Raw genomic sequence first — 17,722 nt, 5'->3', positions numbered from 1 at the left:
GGGTGGAGTAAGGGAAATAAGCAAAACCTGACATTAGTGGATCAGAGAAATTCACACCTGTAGTACATGTAATAAGCATTCATTCTAAAGAAGATGCCCCCCACCCCCACCCCATGCGGAGGAGGACTGCCAGCAGCAGCCTTGAGAAGACAGGCAAGCACGGTAAGCAGGACACTGAACACGGAGAATTCTGAGAAGGGAAACTGTGAGGGGGAGATGAGCCCAGCACTGAGGAGCTGAATGAGTCAAGTTAACACCATTGAGGCACCCCTAGTGACCCCCACTGTCTCCTCCATGATGAAATGACTGAGATAGCAGAAGCCTCACCCAAAGCTCCCCAGGAGCCCCAGGGCACTACCATCTGCTTTCTACAGACAAGTAAGATGGTTTCTGAGGCTTTACTTGTTTATTGTAGCTAAGGTTAGATACATAATGGAAAGCGAAGTTAAAGAGTATGGGTTTTGGATTGAAGGAAGTCTAGGTTTAAATACTAGCTCAGCCATTTCTGAACTATTACTCAAATTCTGGAAGTTTCAGTTTGTTCATTGGTAAGATGGAACACTTACTCTCCTAGAATAGTTAGAGGAGTATGTGACACCACAACAGCAGTGCACATACCATGTTAACCTGGGGTTCACACCACAGCCACTACTCCTGAACTCTGACAAATCAGACATTCTGGCATCACTTACTTGTGGTAATTCTCCTTTTTCTCATCTCTCCAGTTTTTATTTAACTGGTGAATTTTCACAGCTACGTATCTTTGTTCTGTTAGATCAAATGCCTATAAAGAAAAGGAATAAGTTATATTCTGGATGAAAGCTAACAAGAATTACAGGCAAGTAATGCATTTGAAGCTTCTATTTAACACATGGATATACTCAAAACCTAAAATGCATTATTAAATACAAGCAGCCGTGGATGACAACACATAACGTACTTGTTTCAGAGTTACAACCATCTTCTTAAAACTTGTGATCAGATCATTTAGAGTCTCCAGACGCACTGGCACCAAAGGGCTTAGGAAACAACCAGGCACACACCACAAACAGCAGGCCGGCCCGCGCCTCACCAGTCACTCCCAGACAGTTCTCTCTGTGGACACTGTCCGCCCTCTCTTTGACCCTGCTCCCCTGGGCCGTGTCTTACCCCTCTGCTGACATTGGGACTTGACAGGCTTCACTGGGGTGTCCTGCCACTTCTGAAATGCTGGGGACACAGACTACCTCCTCCTTGAGAAATAACCCTTCCAGATACATGTTTGTTGAGAAAATAACCTCGTAATTTGTTATATTGTGTTTATTAAAATACAAACAGAAACAGAGACAAAAACCAGTCCCACCCATATACATATGATGGGTAAAATGAACAGCACTTTCTGATGCCAACAATGTCTGAAGTTGGTCACACCAGGTCACTTCTCTAGCACTGTCCAAAGAAAGGGACAGACTTTCTCCAAAGACCATCACAGCTGGAAAGTCCTCCATCAGCTAGGTAGTACTATACAGTGAAGGGAAGAAGGCAAACAGGTGGGTTTGTGAGGATGCTGGGTATAAATCACAATTTGGTAAAGTAAGTAGCATTTTAATATAATAGGAAATTTCTCTTATATAAAAGAATTCATGGAGGAATTCCTTTGGAATGAATAGTTTTTCTTAGCTTTTAAAGTTCAGATGAGAAACTTAATACTAGAGTTCCAACATTATTACCACCCATCTTCCAGTTTCCACAAATGTATGAACAGATGAAGGTAACAGGCACAGGAAAAGTCCATGAATAGTGATGATTACCGTTCTATGGATCTTTTAAAATAAAAACTACCTCTAGGAAAACACTAAATGCAAGAGAGGGCTGCTTATAAAAGAAACTCCCAATTTATACTAAAATTAAACCAGCAGTTTTAAAAATACAAAACCACATAATTCAAACAGAATATCTTATTTTACAGAAATGGAAATTTCTGAACTCTATTTTCAGAGTGGACTCTGAAGTCCACCTGCAAACTTGTATAACATCATGGCTTTACAGCAAAGAACAATTTCAAGCCATTAAAAGCCAGATCAAATACCACCTGATTTATAAGAGCATAAGAACATTAATGACACTACAAGTGTCTTTTTTTCCACCCACCACACCATATTTCTGAATCCAAGACACTGGGATCCACCATTGATTAAAAGAAAGGCTTCTGGAGAGTGGAGAAGAGCAAAAGAAGAACTACGTGGAATGTACACATCATTGGATGAAGCATCTAAATTTTAGGAATATTAAAAGGTTTAAGGAACACATTAGGAAAAAACGGAAAGAAGAAATCACTAATGAGCAACTGGGAAGTACCAAGAATGAATTTTGATATTTTAAAAAAGAAGTCGTCTCATTTCTGGGTTTATAGCCAAAAGAATGAAAAGCAAGGTCTTCAAGAGATATCTGCACACACATGTTCAAAGCAGTGCTATTCATAAAAACCAGAAGAGGAAGCAACCCCAGTGCCTACCGCCAGATGAATGGATAAAGAAAATGAAGTATGTGCATACAATGGAATATTATTCAGCCTTAAAAGAAGGAAATAAAAGGGGGGGGGATCCTATCACAGGCTTCAACATGGATGAACGCTGAGAACATTTTGCTAAGTGAGCCAAGCCAGTCACCAAAAGACAAATACTGTGATTTTACCCATATAGCTATCTGAAAGTAGTCCAATTCATAGAAAGAGAAAGTACAACGGTGGTTAGCAGGGGCTGGGGGAGGGCAAGAGGAGAGTGGTTGATTAAATAGGTAAAGTTTTAGTTTTCTAAGATGAGAAAATTCTGGAGATCTGTTTCACAAACAACATAAACATGGCTAACACTACTGTACATTTAAAGATGGTTAATGTTGGTAAATTTTGTTTTTATCACAATTTCAAAAATTATCAAAAATAAAAAATTAGGGTAGCCCTGGTGGTGCAGCGGTTTAGTGCCGCCTGCAGCCCGGGGTGTGATCCTGGAGACCCGGGATCGAGTTCCACATTGGGCTTCCTGCATGGAGCCTGCTTCTCCCTCTGCCTGTGTCTCTGCCTCTCTCTCGCTCTCTCTGAATGAATAAATAAATAAATCTTAAAAAAAAAAAAAATTAAAAAAAAAAAATAAAAAATAAAAAAAATTAAGTGTACGATTCAACAATGAAAACAAAACCAAAGAAGGTAAAAGGAAAGACGAAAGCAAAAGTGCAAAAGTTAATGGGAAAAACAAAAACCCCTAAACGCAACCCTGAGCGCTTGGGTTGCTCAGTCAGTTGGGCATCTGTCTTCAGCTCAGCTCGTGGTCTCAGGGTCCTAGAATCCAGCAAAGCCCCTGTCTTTCCTGCCCCGTCCCCCACCACTTTGAGATCTCTGCTCAGCAAGGAGTCTGCTTTTCTCTCTCCCTCTCCCTCTGCCCCTCCGTTATACTCATGTTCTCTCCCTCTCTCAAATAAATAAACAAAAATCTTAAAAAACAAAACCCAAATCAAAGAGTAGACTAGATCAACAAAAAAAGGTTGACTCTTGGCAGGGGAAAAAACTATTGACTAAACCTCTCTGACCTATCAGTCAAGAGATGAAAAAATGGGCAGCCCAGGTGGCTCAGCGGGGGCAGCCCAGGTGGCTCAGCTGTTTAGTGCTGCCTTCAGCCCAGGGCCTGATCCTGGAGACCCGGGATCGAGTCCCACATCAGGCTCCCTGCATGAAGCCTGCTTCTCCCTCTGCCTGTGTCTCTGCCTCTCTCTCTGTGTATCTCATGAATAAATAAAATCTTAAAAAAAGAAAAAAAGATGCAAAAATGAATATTTCATTAAAAAAGAAAAATAACTAAGGTATAGATGATATTTTTAAACCAAGGTGAGGGCAGCCCAGGTGGCTCAGCAGTTTAGTGCTGCCTTCAGCCCAGGGCCTGATCCTGGGGGCCTGGGATCGAGTCCTGCGTCAGGCTCCGTGCATGGAGCCTGCTTCTCCCTCTGCCTGTGTCTCTGCCTCTCTCTCTCTCTCTCTGTCTGTCTCTCATGAATAAATAAAATCTTTAAACAAACAAACCAAGGTGAAACAGAAGATTTTCCAGAAAAATTAATCAAAAGTGACTTTAAGAAGGGGAAGAAAATATGAATAAATCAGTATTTGTAGAAGGAATTGAAAAGGTAGTCAAAAAGTTTTTCTTGGGGTGCCTGGGTGGCTCAGTCAGTTAAGCATCTGCCTTTGGCTCAGGTCATGATCTCAGGGTCCTAAGATGAAGCCCTGTATCCAGTTCCCTGCTCAGCATAGAGCCTGCTTCTCCCTCTCCCTCTGCTGCTCTCCCTGCTTATGCTCTCTGTCAAATAATAAATAAAATCTTTAACTTTCAAGGAACCAACAATTCCTATGCAATGCAATCCAGGGAATAGGAAAAAAAAAAATAGGCACAACTTATTCTGGATAAGTAGGACACAGAAGCTAGACAATGCTGCCTGCACACAAAAGACAACTATGGGCCAGTCCCACATACAAACATAGATAACAAAATATGATATATTAGAAAATCAAGCCCAATAGTACACTAAAAATAATATTCTAGTTCCGGAAGTGGATAGTGACAGTAGTCGTACAGCATTATGAATATACTTAATGCAAGTGAACTGTACACTTGAAATGGTGAAAATGGTAAATTTTTATGTATATATCGCCACAGTAAAATATTAACACTAAAAAAAGGAAAACTGTTCAATCAGTATGTTGTACACCATAAACTAATATAACATTGTGTGCCAACTACACTTCAATTAAAACACACACACACACAGGTACTAGTCGTTTTAGAAAATATATTTTTTATAACAATAAAAAGTGGGGGATAGAACTAGTTTATACTGTTTGTACCTGAAAACTAATTATTTTGTTCAGAAGATTTCCCATATATAAATCCATAGGGCCCAACATAAATCCTAGCAGTGAAGGCTGCAGCTCAGGAAGAGACTTAGCAGGGCCATATAGTAAAGACTATTTAATAAATGGATTCTGCATGTAAAAGCCCGGTGCCAGAAACAGCTAGGAAGAAACTTAAGGAGGCAGTGACTAGTGAACATGTTATTGGATCTGCAGCTATCCTGAAAATCAGCTGAATTTCTCATTTAGCACAAACCAACTGGAATGGAGGCACAGCAGCCTGAACTCACTGGCCTAGCTGAGGCCGGGATGCTCCTTCAGAATGCCAGAGCTACTAAACACTCAGGACTTAGAAGAGGAGAACATTTTAAAAACAAAAAGCAGGTTTTCAAGTAAGAATGAACTTTAACACATCTATTATGTTAAAAAATAAAACTGTAAGAATAAAAGTAACATATACTTATTTCTAACAAATGTGAGGTAGGAAATGTAAAACCAGAATAAAAATCATCAGTTTACCCAGAAATGAGTGTTTTCCTTTCTGTTTTTTTTTTTTTTTTTTAATTTTTCAAACTTGAGAACAGTGCAAAAACACTGTATCCTGCCTTAGTCACTGAAGTTTACTGGAAGCAGTTCTCCCTAAGATGCAGGTTCTTAAAGTTTTTGAACTTCAACGAACAGATATCAACCCACAATTATCACTATTTTTAATGCTCTTTCAAGTTGGTAATAACCAATAATTTAATCCTTAGTCTCTGTACCCAGTTTCTTACACTTACCTTGTAAACTTCACTGAAACCTCCTCTACCCAAAAGATGTAATAACAAATATCTGTCATTTAGCGTTGGATGATCTTTAAATCTGTGGAAACAGAGAATACAGAACATCCTGAGTTTAAGGACCACATAATCTCCACACTGGCAAAATTCTCTGAGTATCTTACATGCTCTACACATGATTACAGCTGCTGCTGACAGTCTGGCAACAACACCAATATAGCTAGTTGTGAACATGAAGTAAGTTATATAGTTCAAAAAGACCACACAATTACAACACACAGCACTAGCTCTAGCGCCATTAGGCATAGGTGCTAGGCATAGGTGCTAGGCTCAGCGCAGTGACACCTGGACCTGTGACCTTTGTTGACCTTCCTCCCTTTCTTAAAGGTGGTTGTGCAACTACCATCACCATCCACTTGCTATAAGGTACAGACTACACCAGATCAGGGATTTTCAAACTGTACTACCTACTTAGTTCTTCCAAAGTATTCAAGAGCCACATGTTCCCACTACTCCAAAACTAATACAATAAAATGTAAAGATATTTTACATGAACTTAAAAATTATCAAGTCACATGTTCTCTGTTCATTCATTTTCTCTAAGACAGTTTTACAATATAACTGTTTTCCCCACAGAAGATTCCACCTCATGCTTTCTAACAGTAAGACAAAGAAAGAAGGGATGCTGGCAAAAATAACTTCACAAATATTTCTACCTAATTCCTAATCTTAAACAGCCCGACTGTTACTCCTGAAATAATTCTGAGACAGTGACATGCCTACAGAGAGGTGACATGACTGTGGCAGTTAGCTCCTTGTTCAGTCACAGAGTTATAGGTCCCCAGTTGGGCTGATTGAATTTCACTGGGCTACCATAAAGATGATATGACAGCATCAGGGCACGTGGCACTGTGCCACCCCCCCCGACCCCCCCAGCCACCACCACCTCTGCCGCCATACAGCCATAAAGTACTCAGTCATGGTAACTGCTGCCACTTCACAGAAAGAAAAGTCCATGGCTCACAATGGCCAAACAAAATTACTCAAGCTACAGCTATGTCCAAGAAAATCACATTTTGGAGTCAGAAAAACATGAGTAAGAATAGATTATGGACTGAAACTACTTCCCACTTTAATCTACTTTTCAGTTGCAATCCTTTAAATAACTTATAAACAAAGATGGGCATTCATCTACAACTAATGCACTGAACTTACGAGTCTCTTGTTTAAAATCTCAACACACAAATTGGCCCTTAAAGGTCATTCCAAAACTGGTGCCATCTCAACCAAGTAACTTTCCTTGACACCATGTGGTCACCCATGCTTCCATTTAGCAAGGCTCTGCAGCAATCTGAACATACATGTATCCCAACCACTATGAACTGCAAAGCTGTATTGTTTTAGTGACCTCTACTTGTGTAAAAATGCTATAATACATATACAGATATTTAACATATAAATCTAACATATGTGTGTGTGTAAAAAAAGAAATATATATATATTTATTTAAACAAAAGCAAATCATAGCTGTGTTGTGTTCACAAACCTGTATTATACCTTGCAATACAGCTAAATACACCATGGAATTATTTACCCAATTTATATTAAGCAGAAACATCATTTTAGACCATTCAATTCAAGTCAGAAAGTGTTCAGCAATCTCCAACCCACCATACCCCCAAGTTGCTTACTGTGAATTATCTTCATTATGTATCCTTTTTAGTTCCCTGATATGTAGATTTCTAACCCTTTCTAGCCTTTCCAGCTCTGCCTGGATCTCTGCTTCCTCCTACAGTGAAAAGGAAAGAAATAGCTCAGAACACAGGACACTACCTTTTCAGAATCTCATTTCAAAAACAGTAGACGTTTCTCTTTTCAAAAACTAAAGTAAATGTTTCTTTTCCACTGAAAAAGAATTTAAGAACCAGAATTTTGATCATAAAAAATAAACCCACAGTAAATAATAAAATTCAAACTATCCAAATGAATACAAGAAAGAAAAAAAGCCCTCTGCTCCCATGCCGCCTCCTCTCCATCATACCCCTAGATGGAACTGCTGTTAAGTGTCTTGTGTAAATTTCCAGAAATGTTCTCTGTATTTACATATAGGCACACAATTTTTTTTTAAAAATACAAAAACCAGAGACTATCTGGTTCTGCTCGGTAAGTACAGATTATACTTGGTGCCTTAAATTCCACTGATTTAACAAGATCTGAGCACCCAGTGGGGGAAAAAACACATACACCAACAGCAGTTTATTAGATGCTTATTGACCATCATTACCATAAGTAGCACCTACCAAAAAAGTATGGGCTGCTAAATTTAGGAGATAAGCAATCTACATCCAAGATGCCTCTGTGAACATTGCCAACAACAAGTTTTAAGTAGGTGCCTTCATGTTACAATATGGCTGGTACAAAACCTTCTCAGCCAGTTTAGGCAAGAGATAAGAGCTACTATGTGATTTAAAATATCCTAAGGGATCCCTGGGTGGCGCAGCGGTTTGGCGCCTGCCTTTGGCCCAGGGCGCGATCCTGGAGACCCGGGATCGAGTCCCACGTCGGGCTCCCGTGCATGGAGCCTGCTTCTCCCTCTGCCTGTGTCTCTGCCTCTCTCTCTCTCATTCTATGTGACTATCATAAATAAATAAAAATTTAAAAAAAAATAAAATAAAAAATCCTAAGTGTCGTCATATCAAATCTGAACCACCTGCTCATATTGTATATTTTTTACTATAAGGATAACTACTTATGAAGCTTTATGAGATATACAGAATTATCCACTGGCACATCATTGGTTGAAAAAGTGCTTTCATTGGGTGGCTGGAGTTGATTCAAAAATTTAAAAATATAGGGATGCCTGGGTGGCTTAGCTGTTGAGCTCCTACCTTTGGCCCCAGGGTGTGATCCTGGAGTCCCGGGATCAAGTCCCACATCGGGCTCCCTGCATGGAGCCTGCTTCTCCCTCTGCCTATGTCTCTGGCCCTCCCTTCTCATGAATAAATAAAATCTTAAAAAAATATATAGAAATACAAGAAAGGAGGGGTGCCCAGGTGACTCAGCTGGTTGTGCATCTAACTCTTTATTTTGGCTCAGGTCATGATCTCAGGATCCCAAAACTGAGCTGTGAGTCGGGCTCTAAGCTCAGTGGGGAGTCTGCTTTAGACTCTCTCCCTCGCCCCACTCCCACTTGCTCTCTCTCTAAAACAAACAAATAAATAAAATCTTTAAAAAAAAATACAAACTGCAATAGCTTAACTACTGAAGATTTCTACTCAAATGTGTCAAACTATGACATTTGCTTCAATACCACATGTAAAATCACTTCTCCAGACATATTTTTATTACACTTACCTTTTTAAGATGACCTAATCTGAGTTTGAAAATTTCTTCTTGTTCATGGTATTCTGCTAATGTTAACCTGGAAAATAATGGCAGAAATCACAGTAAATTATTTGAAATTGTAGTGTGCCTATTAAGAGAAATGACAAAGCATGTCATATGATATAGTCAGTCTCTCTGTTAAAATAAAAGATTATCTAGAAGTCCTCTGACAAGAGAAAACTTTTGTAATTTCTCAGATGTGACATGAAGAAAGGTCTGCAGAGCCAGAAGACTAATTTGTAAAAAATGAGAAAAGAAGTCAGCTATATTTTTACATTATTTATGAAATGAGCTTTGTCCATACAATTTCAGATGAAAATTCATTGGGACAGGTAGCCAAAAATTATATGCCTAAGTTTTTTTTGAGGGGAAAATATTAAGCCAATGGATTTGATTATTTCTGATAACTCTTAGACCTTTCTACTATAATAACAAGGAGAAGAACAACACAGTAGAAGAGTCCAGGATTTGGAGTCTGAGGTCTAGAGTTCAAATTGCAACTCAGGCCATGTGACCTTGGACAAAGCAACTTTAACTTAAATCTTAGTTTCTTAAACATTTAGCAAGTAATGAGCCCCCACCTAACAAAGCTGCTGTGCCTATTAAATGAAAATGTGAAATAATCCATATTGTATAAAGTTTCTTTTTAAAAAAATTTATTTATTCATGAGAGACACAGAGAGAGAGGCAGAGACATAGGCAGAGGGAGAAGCAGCTCCATGCAGGAAGCCCGATGTAGGACTCGATCCCAGGACTCTGGGATCATGACCTGAGCCAAAGGGAGACACCCAACCACTGAGCCACCCAGATGTCCCAATAAATAAAATCTTAAAAAAAAAAAAAGAAAGAAAGAAAGAAAAAAGGAATGAGCATTTAAGAAGTGACAGCTTACTCTTCTATCTTCACTTTCTTCATTTTCTTCATACTCTAGAAGCACACACATATACTTCAAAGTTTCAGGTGTCACTGTTTAGATATATTCTAAATAGCTGAAGGAAGAAATAGCTATCCTATCAACCAGGCAGGGCTACAAAATAGCCTTTGAGATCTGACTAAAATAAAATAAAAAGAATAGCAAGAAGAAATGTATCCACTAGGGCTGTTACGCTTGTCTCTTCACTGTGCAGAAATACTAAAATCCATTATTCTGTATCACACCAGTTAAAAAAGGAGAAATGAAAAATCATAGCTAGGGACTCTCCTTGCCTGAAATAGGTTCAATACCAGGATGGATAATGTGACTCACACTAAGGCTCCAGAGGAATGTTTTTGGCTTCTGGCCAAAGGAATGAGCCAAGTCACAGATACTCTAATTAAACACTGGACTGAAAACCTTCCAGCCTGGATTTTACACAGGACTCCAGATGGCAACTGCTTACTGACACACTACTGGCCTGCACTGAATTCTAATTATTGTTCTATGGCAAGGAAACAGCCTATGCCTTCTATTACTCCTAAGCCAATGGTCTTATGCACTAACATTTGATAATTTTCAAGTAATAATGGAGGGAGAGTCTCTCCACAAAATAAATATGGGAGTGGTAGCAAAAGAAGACAATGATCAGATTACTGTGTATAACATTTGCCCAGAAAAATTTAAAATCTGGGCTCCTACTTGGACTTTCTGAAAGGAAAGACTTTAAATTTAGAATCTAGTTTTAAAATATTTATTTGTAAGAATGAACATGTTTCCCAAGCTTATGCACTGTGCGTATTTTTATCACTATACTCAATGTAATTATTAGTTTATTCATCTGTTCATTTCTCCTAAATAAACCATTAGCTCCTAAGACTGGGGCTATATTCTTAGCTCTGTATCCCCAGTGTCCAGAACAGGGCCAACTGTATAATAAGCATTTAACACAGATTTACAAAATGAGTGGCAAGGTAAAGGCTCCCCAACACATCAGGTATGTATGGAGTGAGGACTGGTGTTAAGCTATCTTTCTCACTGGAATGGGATATCATGGGCTTTTAAAAATAGTGTAATACAAGTATTATTATACTTGAGATGGATTATGTTAATATGTTTTTTAAGAACTGATATGAAAACGGGATCCCTGGGTGGCGCAGTGGTTTGGCGCCTGTCTTTGGCCCGGGGCGCGATCCTGGAGACCTGGGATCGAATCCCACGTCAGGCTCCCGGTGCATGGAGCCTGCTTCTCCCTCTGACTGTGTCTCTGCCTCTCTCTCTCTCTCTCTGTGACTGTCATAAATTAAAAAAAAAAATTATTTAAAAAAAAAAAAAAAAAAAAAAAAAAGAACTGATATGAAAACATAAAGGCAAAAGACATTCTTGAATAAATCATACAATATCATTATTATCTTTTATTTGTGTCTATCTTTGGATCTGAAACTTATTTTCAAAGAATCCCATAATGACAGCTGTACCAAATTTCTTTTTCCCTTGAAAAACCAATTCAAAAAAAAAAAAAAAAGAAAAGAAAAACCAATTCACCCACTACAGATACACTGATTACAATACCAATAACTGTCTCTATGAAAAATGTATTTAAAATTTCAAGTATCTGAGCGCCTGGGTGGCTCCGTGGTTGAGTGTCTGTCTGTCTGCCTTTAGCTCAAGGTATGATCCTGGGTTCTGGAATCGAGTCCCACATCGGGCTCCCTGCGTGGAGCCTGCTTCTCCCTCTGCCTATCTTTCTGTGTTTCTCATGGATAAATAAATAAAATCTTTAAAACATAAAATTTCAAGCATCCAATTGAGAAATCAACTTCACGGCTACCATCAATTCTTCAGAGACTGCCTATACTATCTGTACATCTTTTTTCCCTTTTTTTATTTGAAAGCTTCTTGAAGACAGAGGTGCTGACTTAAATTTGTCTTTGGGGTATGTATGAGGAATATTTTAAGTAGGTGAGTAATGTATAGGTTACTTCCCATGTCAATTTTGTTTTGGAGTTCCTGCTTAGTTGGCAAACTACAGCCCATAAGCAAATCAGCTCAGTCTATTTTTGTAAATAAAGTTTCATTGGAACACAGCCATACCCATTCTTTTATGTATTGCCTGTGGCTGCTTTCAGGCTACAACAGATGAGCTGAGTAGCTGCAATAGAGACCTTCTAGCCTACAAAGCCTGAAATATTTACCATTATTGAAAAATCTTGTCAACAACTGTCCAAGAAGAAGATTCTCTTAGCAGAGTGGATTATCAAGAATGTGATAATCAATTAGGGAAGTGTGACACATGGCAAGGATAAAAAAGACAGCATCTATACTAAGGATCTTCTACCCCTCACATTCATGCAGACTAACTGCTGATTGGCAGTGGAAAAGACAACTACACTGTCACTGAAGATACTGGTGTTTTCCTTAGGTCCACGGAAGAGGAAAAAAATGGTGATGTCAAGATTTGGCTTATTGGGAAAATACTCTTTTCTAAAAATTATATGTTTTTTCTTAGCTTACTCCTAAAATTTGAGACTGTTAACTAAGTGCTGTTTAGACCATAAAGAGCATTCTTCATCTGCGCATTCTTTAGTTCAAAATAGTAGCTGGGGGCAGCCCTGGTGGCTTAGTGGTTTAGGGCCGCCTTCAGCCTAGGGCCTGATCCTGGAGACCCAGGATTGAGTCCCACATCAGGCTCCCTGCATGGAGCCTGCTTCTCCCCCTGCCTGTGTCTCGGTCTCTTTCTGTCTCTCATGAATAAATAAATAAAATCTTAAAAAACAAAAACAAAATAGTGGCTGGGTAATACCCATAAGATGATACTGAGGTACCATAACCCAGATCCACACATAAGCAACTATACCATTTGACGATCACAATGACATCACATTTGTTACAAGGGTGGCCAAAGACCATGACGCCAAGTTAAGAGACATTATTTCTCCCACTTATTCAAAAATACCTGAGATCAGGACTAAGAAAATGAATTTTACAAGGTTTTATATATATGTTGTGAGTAAATCCATAAATGTAACTAAAAAGAAGGCTAATGCTCTAGAAATCCGCATAATTTATCATTTTGTCCAATGGCACTCAACAGGACATGAGTATTTTGGGGAGAGTAGAGTTTCTCACAGTTCACATTAATAAAGAACATACGTTTCATTTTCAGCTCCATTGGTCTTGCTTTTCCGCTGTTTCTGCTCATTGGTTGCTGGAGGGGCCTGTCCCATGGCAGGAGGTTTCCGCTTTGCTAACATTTTCCGTTGTCTTTCTATCTCTTCCCTCTGTGAATTTATCCTTTCCTGCTGCCTAGAGATAGAAAAGATGTGGCACAGAAGGTGATAAAAAAATTGTAACATGGCTGTAGAATAAATATCTTGGTATGTATATATGCGATAGGCTTCCGAAAAAATAAGCCCCTTTCAATCAATAAAGATTTGATTTTAACTTCAGGTTAGAAGAGCCAAATAACTGATGACAGAAAGAAGTTTTGGAATGAGTCTGTGCTTTAAGACGGTAGTTATAATTTTTCTCAGACCAGGAAAGCAGGCAGGAACAATATCCAATTTCCACTGCAACCTTATTTTCTGACTCAGGAAGAATTTTCTGATTTCTTTTTAACAGTTAAGAAAACAACTCTTGGTATGACCCCACTAAAAACCTGTTATTTCTATAAGAAAATTACAAAAGGTTCCAAGCGCCTTTTTATTTTTTATTTGGTTTAAAGTCTCCTCAAATTTTATCTAAAAGCATAGCTAATATGAAGGATGCTAAACAAAGTAAAAAAAAGATTTTCTTTTTAGAGCTATCGTTCATTTTACTCTAAGTGAGCCATTACCGCCCCCACAGTCATTCCCACTCACTGATATGGTCAAACTTAAACTAAGTTTTTCAAAAATAAGTACACTCAAAGAAAGCACAGTAAGGCCTTGCAACTCGTAAAAACTCCTTAAGAGAATGGGGCAGCTGAGTGAAGTAAGTCAATCGGAGAAGGACAAACAGTGTATGTTCTCATTCATTTGGGGAATATGAATAATAGTGAAAGGGAATATAAGGGAAGGGAGAAGAAATGTGTGGGAAATATCAGAAAGGGAGACAGAACATAAAGACTCCTAACTCTGGGAAACGAACTAGGGGTGGTGGAAGGGGAGGAGGGCGGGGGGTGGGGGTGAATGGGTGACGGGCACTGAGGGGGACACTTGATGGGATGAGCACTGGGTGTTATTCTGTATGTTGGTAAATTGAACACCAATAAAAATTAATTTATTAAAAAAAAAGAGAGAGAGAATGGGGCAAAATGAATTCGTAAAAAACATCTACAAAGATTCTTCAGATATCTAACATCATCACCATTAATGGATGTCCTAATAAGAAGTTAGAATTTTCTAAAATAAACCCATTTGCGGGCAGACCGGGTGGCTCAACGGTTTAGCGCCGCGTTCAGCCCAGGGCCTGATCCTGGAGACCTGGGATCGAGTCCCACATCGGGCTCCCTGCGTGGAGCCTGCTTCTCCCTCTGCCTGTGTCTCTGTCCCCTCTCCCCCGTGTCTCTCATGAATAAATAAAATCTTAAAAAAATAAAAATAAATTAAATAAACCCATTTGCAAATTAGGAGTCAGTAAAAATAGCAATACTAGAAAACCACTTTGTCTCATATATGCCTAACAGATACTAAAAAGTCTGGAGACCTGGCATATTAAAAATATACCAAGATTTGGGACTAACCATTTTAAAATAAAATAAAATATTAAAATCTTTAAATCACCTACCCTAGTTGAAAATCAAATGCTAACTCCTCCTTCTCTCTCTACCCTGCTTCCTCCCACCTCCTTTTCTTGATCCCACCTTCATTTCTACAGAATGACGGAATCTAAGTTTTTAACCGATTTTCTTTTTTTTTAATTTTTTTTTATTTATTTATGATAGTCACACACACACACACACACACACACACAGAGAGAGAGAGAGAGAGAGAGAGAGAGAGAGAGGCAGAGACACAGGCAGAGGGAGAAGCAGGCTCCATGCACCGGGAGCCCGATGTGGGACTCGACCCGGGGTCTCCAGGATCACGCCCTGGGCCAAAGGCAGGTGCCAAACCGCTGCGCCACCCAGGGATCCCTTTAACCGATTTTCAAATGAAGTCTATTCAACCTTCTTCCCTCAACATTGTAGTAGTCAATCTCTAGTCAATCCCTATAAACAGTGTATTTTTTCTCAGAAGAATGACAACCAGAAAAACAAGACTGTATTCCAGGGTAGATGCCTACAATTCATACTCCTATAGCTAGAGGGACAATACTGTAAGCAAGATTGACCTAATCAAAGCATTGTAAATAAATATTCATCTAATAATACAATTCCTCTGGCTTCAGGATGAGCTGATTACTAAATAGATGTCAATTTAACAGCAAAATGGAAATCATAGAGTTTTGTTTGTCTGAAAAAAACTTTTTAGGGCAGCCCTAGTGGCACAGCGGTTGAGCGCCGCCTGCAGCCCAGGGCATGATCCTGGAGACCCGGGATTGAGTCCCACGTCGGCCTCCCAGCACGGAGTCTGCTTCTCCCTCTGCCTGTGTCTCTGCCTCTCTCTGTGTGTGTCTCTATGAATAAATAAATAAAGCCCTTAAAAAAAAAAAACTTTTTAAAACTATCATTAAAGATGTGCCTCCCCACCAAAATACATGTATACGGCTTGAAAGACTTCTAGATTGAGACCAGAATCCGTAGGTAAAATCACAATCTTTCCTCTGATTCATGTCTTCCAGAAAACACTGTCTCAGAACAGCCTCTCAAGGAGTTTCTCAATCAAAACATTGGTAAAATATCTTTAGCTCCTTTTCTATCCTTTCATGGACCATGAATGCAAGGCACAGTATACTCTCTAGAGATGATTATATTGTATATAGTTTAAACTATAAACTAAAGAGGGCAAGTGGAGTGCCACAGTGTCTTATCTTTGAAGACGAGCTGCTTTGGAAGATTGAGATTTTCAGCAATCATCTTTATTAAACATAAAATAAAACTAATTTTTTATTAGTTTCCAGTAAGAATCCAAAAAATTTGGTCTCCAGAGATTCATCAAGAAAGAGGCCCCACAGCCATCATATGTGTAATGCATAAATACAGCATACAATGATGCCAAAACTTGGGGAAATCTTAAACCTGCATATTCTGAGAACAAGAACACTTTCTTGAACGTGAAAATGCAGAGATCACAATTATATACAATATAATAACAATTCCTATATTAATTCTTGATATTCTTAAAACGATTTAGCTACTTATACTTACAAATAAAAATCACCTAAAGACAGTCCTATCAGTGATACTTCATTTACATTTATTTTGGGAGTAGAATCTGGAATTATGTCAGTAAACTGTAACTCATCTTAGAAAAGAACCATGTCTATCAAGCCTTATACCTCTAATACATGACAGTTGCTTTTTAGAGTTGATCCTTAAATACTTGTTGCATTGTATCAATTTTAGAGAATAATGGCCATTCATCATCCATAGAAAGAGTATTTCCACTATCTTTCTTTCTTTAAGATTTTATTTATTTATTCAGGAGAGACACAGAGAGAGAGGCAGAGACACAACACAGGCAGAAGAAGCAGGCTCTCTGCGGGGAGCCTGATGTGGGACTCTATCCAGGGACTCCGAGATCATGTCCTGAGCCAAAGGCAGATGCTCAACCACTGGGCCACCCAGGTATCCCTCCACTATCTTTTATAGAGGTATTGATATCTGATAATCCACCTCATTCAAATCTAAATAACCCTATTTAAAAAGCCATTCCCTCTAAAAGAAAACAAGACAACCATAGTCTTAGGCACCATTACAGATTGAAGTCGGTCACCTAAAAATATATGTTAAAGTTCTAACCCCCAGGACTTCAGATTATAACCTTTGGAGATAGGGTCACTGAAGATGTCATTACTTAAAATGAGGTCATACTGGAGTGCAGTAGGCCCTTAATTCAACATGACTAATGTCCTTATAAAGGGAGAGAAGACACTGTGACACATAGAGGAATAGCATGTGAAGATGGAGGCAGAACCTGAAGTTATGTTGCCACAAGCCACAGAATGTCAAAGAATGATCCTCCCTAGAAGCTTCAGAGGAAGTATGGTCTGTCAACACCTAGGTTTTGGATTTCTGGCCTCCTAAACTGTGAGAGAATAAATTTATGTTGTTTTAAATCACCTAATTTGGGATGCCTGGGTGGCTCAGTGGTTGGGCATCTGCCTTTGGCTCAGGGCGTGATCCCAGGATGGAGTCCTGCACTAGGCTCCATGCAGGGAGCCTGCTTCTTACTCTGCTTCTTCCTCTGCCTATGTCTCTGCCTCTCTCAAGAATAAATAAATGAAATCTTTAAAAGTAAATAAATAAACTGCCTAATTTATGATATTTTGTTACAGTAGCCCTAGGAAATGAATACAGACACCTTCAACAGTAAAACTGTATTCCAGACTCCAACCATACTATACAGTAACTAGTAAGAGAGATATTAAAAAACAAATGCCTGTATTTTTAGACATCACTTTAACCAAAGGGACAAAAAATTTAGTAATGATCTACAGATAACTCCTGAATATCCCAGATAAAAATTTTTACAGATTTCCAGAACTTTGTGTTCTTTATCTACTGTGTAATGGTATGGACACTCAACGGAGATCTGACACTTAGAACATCAACCAAGAGTTGTTTTTCATCATAGATCATGTGACAAAGAATCACATGGTTCACAAGAAATCATTTTAAAATGGGATTCTAGG

General features: G+C 38.9%; 1 protein-coding gene across 2 annotated transcripts in view; it reads right to left on the bottom strand.

The window, feature by feature from the left end:
• TLK2 (tousled like kinase 2) overlaps positions 1–17,722 on the bottom strand; it is a 120,999-nt gene that overhangs the window by 18,344 nt on the left and 84,933 nt on the right. For both annotated transcript variants that reach the window (XM_055337354.1, XM_055337358.1), the window contains 5 exons: positions 13,100–13,252; positions 9,004–9,070; positions 7,341–7,438; positions 5,650–5,731; positions 693–784 (listed from right to left, as the gene is read on the bottom strand). In XM_055337354.1, the coding sequence (XP_055193329.1) occupies positions 693–784; positions 5,650–5,731; positions 7,341–7,438; positions 9,004–9,070; positions 13,100–13,252 (492 nt within the window). The remainder of the gene's footprint in view (positions 1–692; positions 785–5,649; positions 5,732–7,340; positions 7,439–9,003; positions 9,071–13,099; positions 13,253–17,722) is intronic.

Source organism: Nyctereutes procyonoides, unplaced genomic scaffold (assembly GCF_905146905.1).
Source record: "Nyctereutes procyonoides isolate TBG_1078 unplaced genomic scaffold, NYPRO_anot_genome, whole genome shotgun sequence".
NCBI lineage: Eukaryota > Metazoa > Chordata > Mammalia > Carnivora > Canidae > Nyctereutes > Nyctereutes procyonoides.
The sequence above is the reverse complement of the archived record's forward strand: the minus strand, read 5'-3'. Positions and strand labels throughout refer to the sequence as shown.